The 15163-nt window shown below is 57.4% G+C and overlaps 1 protein-coding gene across 2 annotated transcripts in view; it reads right to left on the bottom strand.

Moving 5' to 3' along the window:
- ANKRD11 (ankyrin repeat domain 11) overlaps window positions 1–15163 on the bottom strand; it is a 203780-nt gene that overhangs the window by 16268 nt on the left and 172349 nt on the right. The window contains exons 2-4 of one of the 2 annotated variants that reach the window (XM_019505383.1): window positions 2747–2843; window positions 2111–2281; window positions 756–959 (exon numbers count right to left, since the gene is read on the bottom strand). In XM_019505383.1, coding sequence (XP_019360928.1) covers window positions 756–959; window positions 2111–2281; window positions 2747–2774 — 403 coding nt within the window. In that variant the 5' untranslated portion in view covers window positions 2775–2843. The remainder of the gene's footprint in view (window positions 1–755; window positions 960–2110; window positions 2282–2746; window positions 2844–15163) is intronic. The other variant, XM_019505382.1, reaches the window with a different exon arrangement.

Genomic DNA, 15163 nt, shown 5'->3' with positions numbered 1-15163 from the left:
AAGGGCTTTTATTTTTTCGCTGTAATATGTGGCAAGGTTCTGGCAGCTTTTCGCAGGGATAGCAAGTCCCGTCGTTCCCCGCCCCCAGATTTGGGCTAAATAATGAATTTTCCCCTCACTTCCATTTTGGAAGCAGCCAAACTCTTTTAGCTGAAAAATATCAGACAGAGGCAAATGCCTAACGTGGAAAAATTTCAGCTCAAATGTTAAGTTGTGGCGAAAGGAAAAAGCGGCTGTAATGTGGGTTTATCCAGGGAAATGCTGGGGGATTGGCTACAGGTGCCCATCAGCTCTGCCAGAAACACACAGATGGCAAAATGCCACAGAGCTGAGGGCAGCACCGGTCCATGCGGTGTGATTGTTAAGATGAAGATGACTGCTGTGCCTCCCTCCGGACACCCTAAGGCCTGCAGGGACAGCAGCTCTCTGTCCCCAGCGCTCCTCTGTCATCAGGAAGGAGGCTGCTGAGATCACGGTCCAGCACGGCATGTTGGTGTCATGGACTCTCCAACATGCCACGCTGCCCGTGCCCATGGTGTAGGCTCTCGGGCATAACTGAAATTCCCACACAGATGAGGCATTCTCTAATGATCCATCACAGCGTCCCCTGCACCTTCCTTTGAAGCATCTGGTCTTGGCCCATCCTGTCAGGGATGGGATACTGGCCTAGCTGGCACAAAGTGCAGGTCCACACGCCGGGCTCAGGGCTGCCGGCACGGCTGCATGGGCAGCTGAGCTGCAGCCGAGGTGGCTACCTGCAAAGTCTTTCACGTTGACATCTGCGCCCTCGATGATGAGCTCCTTGATGCGCCGGGCATCCCCACGGATGGCGGCTCTGTGCAGCCGCGTCTCTCCACGCTCGTTCCTCTTGTTGACTTTATCTTTGGTTTTGGAGGCAGAGTTGGGCGTTCCCTTCTGACACACGGCAGACTGAGAGGGGTGCTTTGGTGTCGTGTCAACTGCAGGAAGGAGAGAAAGGCACGGTGAGAACAAGTCGCCCCGCAGCCCGTAGAGGGGGCTGTTGTAATACTTTGAATTTCAATGTCAAGCGGCAGCACTGGGAGCCTCCAAAGCAGATGTAGAGGCAGAGGAAAGGCTGTGTACTTGCAGCAGACAGGAGCTGCAGGCTCAGAGCACAGCCTGAAGGGGCCTAAGCATCCCTCCTACCCTCGGCAACCCCATGGCTTAGGAGACAGCAGTGCATCGCCCCTTATCCTAGACCCATGTGCCCTAAGGGAAGGGGCAGAGCGTATGGGCCAGGCTCCCAGGGAGCAGAGTGCACACGTGCCTAGGAGAAGCTCTGAAGACCCCCAGTGTTTCCCACCAAAAGTGAGACGACCAGAAACGAGACTCAGGTTCATGACGAGAGGAGGGGCCTAGAACCTGAAACGTCCATTGCCAAAACACAAAAAGAAGGCCAAAAAGATGCAGACCCCTCTGGAGCGCATACAGCATCTGCAGCCTCCCGGGGACCACGTTTGCAAGGGATTCTTCAAAGCACTGAATGTAAGCCCCATGTTAGAAACACCCCAGGCTCATTAAGCTGCAAACTGCTGGCGCTGCCTTGGTCCTTCACATAAGAAGGGACACTTGAGAGCAACCAAGAAAACCATCGACCTACCCGATTGACATATCACACTGCTAGGCAGGTTGAAGCTCTGGCTGCAAAGCAGCTGACCCCAAGGCTGATTTTGAAGCCAAGGCTCCCAAGGGTTAGATTGGTTGGGGACTCCCTAGTTTCAATGAAATATGCTCCACCCTACCCCTATCTCTCCGAGGGGACACAACAGAGGGCCCTTTGTGGAAGCTGGGGGAGATGTAGCCTGCACAAAGCCAGAAGGCAAGGGAAGCTGGGGTCCGGGGCAGGAGGGAAGCACCTGAACCCTTTTGCTTCAATTCACTTCCAAGCGTTCATACTCCAGAGAGCTTTCTGGGGCACCAAAACCACTGAACAGCTCTCCCTGGGTGTCGGGGTGAGCCGCTGAGGCACGTTTCCACCCCAGTTGTTTGGTAACCGAGATGCGTGTTGAAAAGCGTCAGCGTGCACAGGCCCCTTGACCTACAAGCTCTCACATGTCTGCCCGAGCGGGAACATGCTCGCGGCTCTCACCTGGGCTGTTTGCAGATTCCTCCGCTGTCATCTGCATGAGAAGAGCGACTTGCTGGCGCTCGGAGAGCGGGTACCCGGCCCGGATCCCTGAAAGGCCCATGCCGAACAGCAAGCCGGGCTTCCTCGTGGCAGGCTCCTTTTTAATCCTCTTCCGCTCCGGACCCTGCTTTTCTGCAAAGCGATAGGAGACAGAAAGGGAAGGGGATGGTTTCATACCATGGACACTCCGCAACCAAAAACCAAATTCATTCCTAAGTGAGGGGCTAAGAGTAGCCTCCCCTGTCAGCACCTGACAGAAAAACCGCTGGTGAGTGGGGGGGGGAGGGTGGAAAAAAAAGACAACGAAAGCCAAAAGATACGAGCAGGACTGGCATTTCCCAGCTCTGATGTTCTTGGGAGAGATGCCCTCCTTCAGAGCCATGAAAAGCCTTGGCACAGAGAAACATCAGCTACGGGCATGGCCTGGGCATGGGAGGAGCACTGTCCCTCAGAGCTTCCTGGCCTGGCCAGTTTGTTCACAGCCTGGCTGGTTTTTTGGATTTGAACCTCTCCCCTCCGCTCTGCCCCCCACCCCGACCAGCAGCGCAAGAGGGAGACAGAGCAAACCCACGCAGCAGCCGACTCTCAGTACCGTACCTGCCATCTTGCTTCTAGGAACCTCCATTTCATGCCATGGTGCGTCGAGGAGCACACCCGCCTTATATCACCACAGCATGGACTGAACTGGAGGCATCTAAAAGCATCAACAGAGAGTGCCAGCAAGAGACCGCGTAACAGCTCTGCAACGCCGCCACCTCATCCCTGCGGAGACACAGGCTGGAGCTGCCGCAGGACATGGCGCTCTCGTGTGACGGGGTCCTGCGTCACCTGCGGTCCTTTCCTCCAGGTAACAGTGGACTGCTAATCTCTCTCTCTGAGACGCCCTGCCTAAACTTCCGGCACCGATCAGCTTGCATCGACCCCACGGGAACATGGGGAGGGACCTTGTGGGGTTGCTCCTTGTCACTCCCACCCCAGCCTTGGTCTTCCAAAGCGTCCGCCTGCAGAAGACAACCCCCCGGCTGGGAGGCACAAGGATGCAACCGTGGTCTGTAGCCAGTGCTTGATCCTAACCTACGGGTCCGAGGTGCCCGGCCAGCACCAGGCTCCGGCTCCTCCCCGCACGTCCTGGCACTGCTCTCATCGAGGAGCAGGGTTTCCTGGCAGCACCAGTGAGAACTAGACCCTGCCACAAACTCCACGATGAGCTATTTCCGTTCTGCCCCTGCAAAGAGGCAGCTCTCTGTAAGCAGCTTTCCAGTTCCCTCTGAGCAAGCATGGATCTTTCCTGAACCCTGGAAACTGCAGGCGCATCTAGTGACCTCCCTGCTTGTGCTCCGCCATGCTCGCTGTCCCCTCCACCGACTTGGCAGAGCGGCGTTCCCAGCACCGGAGACCCAGAGCGGGGCGCTGCACAGACCAGCATCAGCAATCAGCTCCCACAGAGACAACCTGCGGGCGATTCAAATACGCCGGCTCCGCAAAGGAAGAGCAAAGAACAAAGCATTGGAGGGGGAATAATAACTAGAGACGAGCTAAGGCTGCGCGGCCTGTGGCACGGACGGGTTCTGCAGAAACGTTCAAGACCTATATAAAGGGCTGTTTGTGGGAAGCGCAGATGAGACCCTCTCAGCTCGAAGGCAGATGCAGGTGACTGGTTCCCACAGCTGTATCCTCACATCATCTGCCCACAAATTCCACTTTGAATTCAGCTGGGGAGATGCTGCCTCAGAAATCTGGGCATCGGGGAAAAAAATGCTTAGCTGCATCACGGCCTTGGAATAAAAATGTAAAGCCCCTGATGAATGGCCCACAGCTTTGCCGGGTAAATAGAAGCTTCGTTATTTAACCGATCCCACTTGCTTCTCAAAGGGGCAGATTTTTTGCCTTCTACTTTGATGCACAAGAGAAAGCGAGGGGAGAACATAGTTCCAGCTGCGGAAATGTCTGTCTTCACTCTTGCAGGCAGCGAGGGGTCGGCATGCCTAGGGATACCTGCACCAGCTGCGCTGGGCTCCTAGGGGTCTCCTAGTGTGGCAAGGCTGGCAGCGCCCTGTTCCCCCAGGACAGCAAAGCCCTGGCATCTCTCCCTCAGCACTTGGATCCAAATTGAACTCTCAGAAATTAATTTGAGCTTTACACTGCTGACTTCCACCAGCCAACACGGCAAGCATCTCAGGATCAGGCAGTGGGAGATCTCTCTCCTGCTCAGCGTCCAAAAGCTTCAACGCCCACCGCCCCACAGTGTGCATTAAATACAAGTGGATCGGGGAAGCCACACGATATGCATGAAGAGGAGGCACGGGAGGCACCGGAGTGCCCCTGGGAAGGAAGGACCCTCAAGCCAGTCAGTGCTCAGCCCAGCCATGCAGGAAACCTGTGCTCAAACCCACGGGCCGGGAAGGCTGGGATATCACAGCATTGCGCCCGGTGCTTCATGGTAGGACAGAGTTTGCAGCGGAGCTGCTGACGGACACACACGTGGTGCTAACATCTCTCCATCCAATATTTTCCACGGCACTAAGCGCATGTCACCTGAATGCATTATCAAGCAGCCAGCATTTGCTCAGGCAACTTTCCTGCCCCGACCTGCCCAGTGCACGCACGCTGTGGTGTTACAGCTTCCGCAAAAGGTGCGAGACGCCAGGCGTGCACCCTTCCCCTGCTCCCCGACGACCCCGGGGGCTCTCCTGTCCTGCTCCAAACTGCCCTGTAGTCTTCGTGGTACCAACAGTGCCAGGCCAGACGGACGCAGCCACAGCTATCACTGGGTGTGAACTCAGGCTTGCAGCGCTGGGGAAAGGCGAATTCGAACCCGCCCGCCTTGACCAGGCTGCCTCTGCACTGCTGCATGTGAGGCTTTGCCAGCTACAGTCGCTTTTAAGGCAAGACCATGCCAGTGTTATCTCACCCCCGTCAAAGGCAAGAGGTGGTTTCCTTCTGCCTGGGCCCTTCGGCTGACTTCTGTGGCTTTGCAATCTCACTCTTCCATCGGCAGTCGCACCCTCCTCTCTCTTGCTGTGTGAAACCACCACCCGAGCAACCGGGGGAACTGCCGGGCCAACTACGCAAAGCCAGGAGAAAGTGCCAAAGTGACTCGGGAACGCAGCCGGGATGGGGGTTACGTGCAAAGAGAACAAGGCGAAGAAGGCTGAATGTTGTTAGTCCTTTCAATTAAAAAGTTCCCTCCCCATAACTGAGCCATGCCTGCCTATCTTTGAGAGAAACATATGCCCCTTTCACTAGCAGCCGTGGGAATCGCGGCTATCCTACCACTGTAGCACTCATCCATCATCTCAGTGTCAACCGCCCCCAGTCAAGAACAAACTGGGATTCCCAGCACACCAGTATGAAATGGGTGAAGGGATCGCAGTCAGCGTGGCCCACCCGCATTTACAAGACCAGGCTTGAGCACAAATGGCCCACTTCCTTACCGGCCTCCGCTCAGGTATTTGCTAACTACAGATTTCTCTGCGTGGTTCATTCCACTCGTGTGCAGAGAAGACAGCCGCCCCACAGATGCAACATAGGGCCTTGCACTTTTTGTGGGGCTGGAGATCTAAGAGTAACCCACGTTACATAACAGGATCCCCCTTCTCTCCCCAGGATAAAGCCGACTGTTGAATGGGAGGCGGGAAGGGATTCGGGAACTGGAGAGCAGCTCAAGGCCTGAGCGGTTTTTAGATGATAAATGATGCCTATAATGCCTTCGGGGGGTGCTTTTGGCACTGCATGTACAAGGTGCCAGGGATGCACTGGAAACTGCTACAGTTCAAATGAAGATGCAAACAGCCACTAAGAAATGGCAGCTCTGGAATTTCACCCCGCCCTGCAAACCGCTGGCAGTGACAAACCAACACACATCATGCCCAGTCTTGCTGGACTGCAGCTCCCAGTGCAACGGGAACAGAGAAACCGATATACCAAACTAGAGTAGAAGGAAGGCTACCAGCAGCCCGGGCTGCATTGGTAGAAGTGTTGCCAGCAGGTCCAGGGCAGTGATTCTTCCCCTCTATTCTGCACTGCGGAGGCCACATCTGGAGTCCTGTGTCCAGTTTTGGGCCCAGCTGGGCACACAACACACGCCCTCTCATTCCTGCACACGGATGACACATGCCACTCCAGAGATGCTCCGGTTTGAACATGCACGCCTTTGGGGTGGCACAGCTTAGTCAAAAAGCTGCAGGAAAGCAGAGGGGGTTTGGGCACCTGGACTCTCCATCCCACTGTCACTCCCTGATAGCGTACGCTGCCTCGGCACGGAGCCACGCAGCCACTGCCAGCCGGCAGCTCCTGGCTCTCTCCTGCTCCTTGAGAGTTGCCAGGGAGATCAGAGAGATTTCAAACACCAGCCGGTTTTCCAGCCTCTGAGAAGTTCAAAGTCTCCATGCCGGAGACGGAGCTCTTGCCTAGATGCTTCTGCAACACCCTCATCACGCTGATCTGGGGCATCATGTTGATCCGGGGCATCTAGAAAATGTCTCTAGATCCTAGAAACTCAGGACCTGCCAAAATAGAAGAGACTAAAAGATCTCATCCTTGGGGTTGGGCAAAGCTGGAGGCCTCCAAGGAAGGCACAGGACCATCACCTGTGCAATTCCCCCTCGAATCCAGCTGCCAGGTTATAACCTATCAGGGCATGCTACCCTTGCTGTCCATGGCTGCAGACACCATCACTGCCTTTCCGGTAGAGCTCAAGAGCTACATTTTGCATCTGCTTTTGATGGCTCGTACCCTCGATCCTCCCCTGTGGGCACAGCGTCTGCAGGCTGGTGACACACTCTAAGTAGGAAAGATTTCCTTATGGCAATTTTAAGTTTGTTGCTTATGTCCTTGCCCCCTTGGTGCTGGCAACGACCACAGGACACTGACTGGGCCTCTCTACTGCCCGCCGCCTTCTGATCCCCCTCTACAAACGAGTCTCCCTTGCATCATCTCTCTCCTATGGGAAACCGCACCCCATGCGCCCCCACTCATGTCTCGCCCTCACCAGGACCTCCCTATAGTCCCGCCGTATCTTTGGAGTGGATGAGAAGATGTCTGCGGGGCAGGATTGCAGGTGTGGCTCTACCTCGATCTGTAACGGGGGCAGCAATACTTGGCCAACCGCTGGCGGATTCAGTTTTGCTTTTCCATGAAAAAGCTCCATTTTGGTCTGGGCAGATTCACTACGTCCAGGATGCATGAAGCACAAACCACCACTTGGCTGATCAGAGCCCCACGTAGCCCGACAGCAGCACATGTCAGAGGGGGGAAAACACCTGACCTGCCACGGTGGCCTGGGGGCCAAGAAGCAACTGCCTCTGCAAAACCTGGCATGTCCAATGAGTAAGCACAGCCTTTGCATGCTGCCTGCATCGTGGTGCGATCATATTGCCCGCCTGCCTAGTCTCGTGCTTTGCTTTCTGCAAGTGTTGTCAGACAGCCTTCCCCTTCTGCTCGTCAAACTCCCATTAGACACCATGAGTGCAGCCCCCGATCCCTGTAGCACGGGACTAAGTGCTTTGTGAGTGCACGGCATTAAACACGCGGTGATACTCGGCCCCTGAGCTTGGGTGAAGGGTACTCGCACGCTGCGTGGCTCTTTTGCAAACATGTTTCTCACCACTGTGCATGAGAACAGGGCGTTGCATCTCTCAGCCACTCGCTAGAGGCAAAGCATCTGCATGGGCTTCACCAAGACGTGCACCGCGAGCCCTCCGTGCTTCAGAAATGGCTGCTCCTTGCCCCTTCCCCCAAGTGGATCAGACGCCAACAGGTCCTGCCCGTTACAAACAGACAGAGCAAAGGCAGGGGCCAAGGGGGAACCCAGGCGCTGTGCTGGGAGGAGTGCCGGAGCCGGGGCTGAACTCAGATCACTGGGAAGCAGAGGGTTTCTCCGTGCCTTAAAATACTTGAAAAGTAAATGGAACGAATGTGCTTACCTGGAGGAAACGGTCTGACCTACATAGCGCCAGCAGGCAGGCTGCTAAGCAGCTTCTCCCACCTGGGACCGATGTGGCACAGGGCTGCACATCCCTGTCACTCAGGTGCCCTCCCAAGGGCCCGTGCTCTCCGAGGGGCAGAGGACCGGCTGCACCTCCGCTAAGGGCAGACCGCAGGCCCCAAGACTGCAATGGAAAGTCCTCCTCTGGGCTCCTCAAGCCCCCTTCCACCAGGGAACATCAGTGCAAGAACCCCCCCAAGGTTTGCCAACCCAAAATGCTTTCCTGATGACGGGAAAGCGGTCGCACCCCTTTGATACCAGGCCTGATTTTGGTGCCACAGGCAAAGCCAAGCCCTATAAGAAGGAGACCCAGCTGCTTCGGGCCGCGGCGGCAGAGCCCAGCAAAGCTGTGTGCCCGTGTGTGTGCGTGTGCAGCGAGGGCTGTATCCTCCAAACGGGAACACTGTCATTAATCCTGCCTGGCTGGCTCGGCGCTGCCAGAGCGAGCCTGCAATTTGCAAAGAGGCTTGCAAAGTTTGACTGAGAAATGCTAAACTCTCCCTGATTCTGCTTGGCAGAAACAGCCTCCTCCACAGAGCACTTAACGGTGGGAACATGTGATCGGCGGGATAAAAATAAACCCCAAAGTGACTGCCGAGCTCCTGCTTTCAGCTGCTGCAGTGAGACAGGCAGCGTGATGGGAGCTGCGGCACTTGGGCGTGCTGGGCTCACGATCTTCCTGCAGGAACCATTCTGGGGTGAAGACACGGGGCTGGGAGTGGCGAGAGAGCCAGGGCTCTCCCAGGGGACTGCCGCTCTCTCGCTTCAAAACCCACAGGGGAAAACCTCTGCATTTCTCCGGATCCAGTTGTAGAAGGAGGACTCCCCACCCTCCACCCTCCCCCAGCAGGTCTACTGCCCCAGGGAAGAAATCAGTGCCGCTGTCCCCTCTGTGACCAGCCGCCCCCACGTCAGATGCTGCAGCACAGAGGTTGCCTGGTCTCTCTGAAGCACTGGGGGAAGCAGGTCACAAGTTGCATTTCCTGTACTGGTTGCACAAGGGGGTGGGTTGCCTCTGCCAGGCTCAATGTTGCTCCGGTTTTGAAAGCAAGGAGAGGAACCCCAGGCACCGGCAGAGTTGCAGCGCTGAGCAGACTAGGGGCTGGGGGGAGTAAAATACCCCAGGGTGGCATCTGCTGCGGGCAGGGGGAGATGCCACGGCATAAACAGCCGCGTGCTATCTCAAGCAGTGGCTCCAAACGGGGGTGGCCTTGAGATCCTGGCCAGGTACCATGCAATGCTAGCACTGTTTGGTGCACATGTGATTCACAAGATAAACCCGGAGACTGCAGATAGGAATCCAAAACCATTCCCACCTGTTGGGACCTTTCTTACTGCTTTGCAACAGAAGAATTGCTCTAGTACTCTAATCCAAAACAAAAAAAGAGTGAAGACAAAGAGCTGGCGTTTTCCAAAGGGAGCCTGGTGTCTAAGAGTATGGCTTTGACCATCACTCCCACCACTGCAGCAGCCCCCATCGCTGCCTTCATGCTTACAATCAATCAATCCGGCTGCTGTGCCCAATGCAGAGGAGAGTGCCAGGGAGCAAAGCCCCCCAAAGTCTAACAAGAGATCTGGGAGGCCTGTGCCCCAAAGCCAGTCAGATGGACCCAAGAGAGGCCACGAGCGAGCCTTGCCCGAAGCGCGGCCTGAGGAGCTCGGGGCTTTCCCCGGGCCGCCCGGCCTGCTGGTCCGACAGTATGTTTCTGAGAGCCTGAGTGCCCACGCGGGAGCAACCCTCGCAGTGCTCCTTGCGCACCGCCGCCTCCGCGTGCCAGGCCGCCGGAAAATGCCAATGCACAAGCCACCTCCAGCCAGCACCTCTCTGCTCTGTGCCGCCCAAAGCTACTGAAAAATGGCACGCGGCACACGTCAGGGTCTCTCCCCAGGCATCTCCCCTCGCCCCCTGCTTCCCAGCCCGGCATTAAGTCCACCTGCCGCTGCCCAGAACGGCTCCGGCAGACTGAACCGAGTGCAAAAGCAAGACCCAGAGGTGGCCTGAAACCAAATCTGTCAACAGGAAGGAGAGAGGCGGGGGAAGAGAGAGCTGATCAGAACGGCTGCCGGATGTGGCGCCCGCCTCCCGCTCTCCGGCTTCCAGCCCCGACTTGAAGCAAGGAAGTCTGCTGCGATGAGAGTTTGGCTCAGCCTAGCAAGAGCCTGAGCCGCAGACAAAAGCTCTGGATCTCGGGCCCGGCGAGACACGACGGTGATGCAACAGTTTTAGTTCAGGGCTCTGGACACTGGAAAACCTGACTCATGTTCGACGTATTCCCTTTCACCAGCCCTGAGCCAGCTCGCTGCAAACGCGGCCCCCGGGCTCTGCTGGCCGCTTCCCTCTGCGGCCCTTGCTGCAAAGACCTCCATCCCTGGAAGAAATGCTCTTTTATATCTCCTCCTAGCGAAGGTGGGGAAATCAAATCAAGAGCAAGACCCACGCTCGGGCACTGCTGTGTCTGTACATGGAGTGGGAGGGCTGCCAGGCCCTTAAAAAGGGACTAGACAAACTCAGGGACGACCGATCCATCAGCTGCTGAACAGAACAGCCAGGGATGTCTCCTCTGGCATCTCTCAACTCATGACGCTGGATATCAGGGGACAGATCACTCTAGATGTGCCCAGGCCGATGCCCTCCCTCTAAAGTATCCTCTCCTGCCACTGTTGGAGACGAGCCTTGTTGTTGCACCAAGGGAAACGTGGGCCCGGGCCCAGCAGGAGAACTATAAACCTCCCTTAATTCAAGAGCCAATTGCTTGGGACAACTAAAAAGAAAGCAGGGATGAGCGATGGCCACTGGTTCATAACAAGGGAGGGCACTGATGGCCACAGGTTTCCGAGCGGGGGCACTGAGCAGAGCACGCTGGCCAGCACCCACTGCCCTTCAAACGGCGCCGGTGGCCCCTACCCAGTGAAACCGCCCAGAGATGCCAGCAAAGAAGTGGCAGGAAGACAGCCCTGCAGTCGCCCAAATCCCCCCAGCCAGAGCCTCCTTCCTGGTCTGGTAGACGGACGGCTGGGCTAGAGCCAGGAGTTGATACTGGGCTAGTCGGACCACATGTGGCATTGCTTATGTCCTCACTTACAAGCTTCCCTTAGCAAGACAGGGCTTGAAGAAGAGGGAAGTTAGAGCTCTGTCCTCTCGGAGGCGCCAGCACTGACATCCTGTTGCCCAACACGAGCTCGGTGCCGTGCATGTTTCAGTGGGCTCGGCGAGTGCAAGCAGGCGAGTGCAGAAGCACAGGCAGGCGTTGGTGCTGACAGCCCTCGTGCTCGTCATGAAGCCGTGATCCATGGCGAAGCGGCGCATGGACCACACGCAAGCCCCCGCTGCTGACAGAGGAGATGGCATTTCACTGACTAACCCTGCCAGCCTCCATGCAGCGCAGCGTCGGTCGCCAAACCCCACCTCCAGCTACCTCTGTCTGCTGCTTGCTCAAACCTCCTCTGAACCCACAAACAACACCTCCCGCTTCTCGTGCTGCTGTTCAAGCCAAGGACTGTGCTCTCCTGGCGTGGGCATTTCACACGTGCTGCCCTGCAGAGGCTGGAAGAAGAGCCCGGGGCCCGGCCCAGCAGCCTGATGCCAGCACAGCTGGGAAATTTGTTCTGCATTTCTTCAGCGCGACCACAAAGAGGAAACTGGGAGCTGCTGTGAAAGGCAAGAGCGTGACAGCGTGGCCAGGAGACCGAGGGATGTGCCCGTGTACCCACAGATGGGGCGTGTGCCCAGGTCATGTAGTGTGCACGTGCATACACGTGCGCACACACAACTGGGAGGACAAACCCCGGGCTGCAGGAAGCCTGTCAGTAGCTATCCAGAGGTCTCCCAGCACAGGCTGCTTCATGTGGAGGTATTCAGGACTCAGCTGTCGGCTCGGCTCTGCCTACAGGCTTAGCACAATACAGGTCGAGCCACAGGCCTGAGCTGAGGCAGGAGGGAGGGAGTGACGCGGGGGGAGAAGACGGCTCCTCTACGGACCTCTGGAAGGCAGGTCCTGAGAGGCCTGGTGGTCAGGGGACGCGGGGGATCCCATACCAGGCAGCAGAGCAGCCTGGCACAACCCCAGGAGCACACACGCATGGGAGGGGGAGCCCCGAGGCCAAATCCTGCACACACCCAACTTCTCAGCCTAGGGACAGGCTGGGCCACCCCCAGATGTGAGCAGAGGAAGCAGCACCAGCTCGAGGTAGCACAGACAGCCCAGGGCCAGCATACAAGGCCGACGCATGCGCGGAAGAGCAGGAGAGCGCGCTCAGAGAGGGGCTGGGGGAGAAGACCAGCCCGGTAATGATCACGGTGGCACCGGCGGATACAGCAAACCGTAAGGCCAGAGAAGGGGCAGCAGGAGGAGCGTGGGCTGGAAGCCAGAGACATGCGGTCGCTGTGAAAGCATGTGTGGGGCAGGGGCCAAGCGAGCAGGAGGGGCCCAGAGGCAGCAGCTGGACTGAGGTGAAGGGGATTTTACACACAAGCTTGAGAGCCAGCCATGCAAAAGGATTATAGGGCGCGGAGCTGGACACTGGGCCGCTCGGCCGTGCATGCTCACACCACAAAGGGAGCGGCAGGAGGAAACGCAGCGGGGTCTGCTCCAGCCAGCGCCACAGAAGCCTCCCCCGTGCCCCAGCGGCCTTCCCCTGCCAGCCGACCTAGAACGGCCTAGGCTGAAACTCTGCTGCCCAGAAGCAGAGCACGGGGCTGTGCAACGTGCAACACGCCAAGCCTGGGCTGTCCGTCTGCTGGTCCCCCAAGCTGCTGGAAGGGGCCTTCGACCCACCGCTTCCAAGGCAGGCAATGTCCGAGAGCTGCTGAGATTCGAGCATGTGGATGAGGCGGAATGGGGAGTTGTGGGGGGACTGGGAGGAAACTCCGCATGATAGCCAGCCCCGGCAAACCCCTGCCCAGAGCAGTCGGAAACCCTGGCACTAACTTAATGCAAAAGCCACTGCTGATGGGTGCTTCTGACCACCCTGTCCCCTCCTGGGCACTTCAAGGAGGCGGAGGAGTCCCTGGGAGCTCTTGCCCTCACAGCTGGCCCACGGCTCAGTGCCTCCCCAATGCCCAGCAAGCCAGCTTGGGAGTTTCTAAGGGCAAAGCAAGCAGTGGTCTATGCCAGTCCAACCGCGCTGTGCTGCCATTATGGCCCTGGCACTGGCATCTGCCCCGCTTGCTAGGTGAGCGCTGCTCCTGGATGATGTGAAGCCAAAGGACTGGCAGGACGCAGGCAAAGAAAGGTCCGATACAGCACGGCCTGTCTGAGGTGCCCAGCTGCAGGTGTCGGGCCAGAGCAGGCAGCCAAGGCACGCGCACGCCACGGCCGCGCGCACAGATGTGCCCCTGACTCAGCCAGCGAGCTGCTTCTCATGGGTTCCCGCGCCAGCTTAGCAACTGGTGACTCACAAGCACATGCCCAGGGCAGGCCGCTCCGAACACCGGCAGCTCGTTAGGCAAACCGGCGCTGCACATATTCCAAGGGAGGGGAGAAAAGGGAGCGCGGGACTTTGGGTCAGCTGGTCTCTCCAGCATCGTTAACCCAGTAAGTAGTGCTGAGGATCCTGCTTGAGGATTAGCACAAACGAAGCTGCAAAAACTGCACAACCGTCCCCCCATGCGGAGGCTGGCTCCTGCTGACTCTCCTTCCCTTAAACTGGGAACGGCTCGCGGGAGGGAATCTCTCAGGCTAGCTGGGACCTGGCTCTGCAATCAGGCACACCTTGCACATTGACACCCGTGAGATTCTGCCCCAGGTCTTTTACCGCTGCTGTAACCCCGGCCTGGAAACCCCGTCACGGAGGTCCTCGAAGTCCTGGGCAGGGGAGCAGACATTAGGGGCGGCCGTGTTCACGGCTGCTGGGAGGTAACATGTCTTCCAGGATGACAAGCTCTAGTCGTCTCCCTGCTCAGCAAGCAGATCTCAAACGCCTGAACCCCGCCGGTAGGATGCAGCACTCCGGAGCAAGGACCACTTCACTCCTTGTGTGTGTCGCACGTGGAGCACAATGGGGTGGCCTCGATCCTGCCTAACACAAGGCTGCTACTGTGGTAACAGCTACCACAAGCAATGCCATGCTGATGTGGACCCATTCACGGCAGCCCTGCTAAGGCTTACCACTGTCCCGGTCAGCCAGCACGCAGGCAGTGCTACCCGCTCCAGCTCTGCTGCTATCGCAGGGGTGGAAGTGGTCTAGGACAGATGCCAGCATGTTGGTTAATTCGCACGCCCTTCTCCCCCTAGTCCAGCCCACGCAGAGTGGGCAAAGCAGTGATGGGCGGTGTTGGAGACAGCAAATGGACCGGGTTGGAAATAGAGGAAAAAGAGAGAGAGGTTTGAAAGACACCAGCAGATCCTGCTCTGTCATTAGCTGCTGCTGCTAGACTGACAGGTGAAGAGGCAGGCTAATGATCAATTCAGGATTGATGGGGCCAAGGGCAGCAGTTTTCACATTACCACACACTGGCTCTCAATTACTCTCGGCCGGCTGACGATTCCTGCGTGGGATTCTCCCGTCCTTCCCTTCCCAAGCAGCTGCAAAGTGCTGCTCTGCAGTAGCTCCTACATGCCACCCTGCTCCAAGCTGGCTGGACCGGGCCAGGATGACTGCGACGGCCCCTGCCCGCTTCGTGGGACGGGGGCCGGCTGGTTTGCTTGTGAAGCTTTCTGAGTGCTCGGGAAGGGGAGATCTGCATTACTGCACAGCTTTTGCAAACCCTGATCCCCCCAAAAGGTCTTTCAGGGGAGCTTTTCAATGCACGAAGCATTTTGTGGTGTTGGAACGTGGCTGGCGCCGAGATGTGACAAGAGGTTAATCAATAATTATTTCATAGTTTCATAGTTTCTAGGGTCGGAAGGGACCTGAGCAGATCATCTAGTCCGACCCCCTGCCATGGCAGGAAAGAGTACTGGGGTCAAACGACCCCAGCAAGGTGTTCATCTAGCCTCCTCTTAAAAACCCCCAGGGTAGGAGCTAGCACCACTTCTCTTGGAAGCTGGTTCTAGATCCTAGCCGCCCTGACCGTGAAGTAGCGCCTA

Source organism: Gavialis gangeticus, unplaced genomic scaffold (genome assembly GCF_001723915.1).
Source record: "Gavialis gangeticus isolate Ggan-Ray unplaced genomic scaffold, GavGan_comp1, whole genome shotgun sequence".
NCBI lineage: Eukaryota > Metazoa > Chordata > Crocodylia > Gavialidae > Gavialis > Gavialis gangeticus.
Note: the sequence above shows the minus strand (reverse complement) of the source record. Positions and strands in the feature narration are given on the sequence as shown.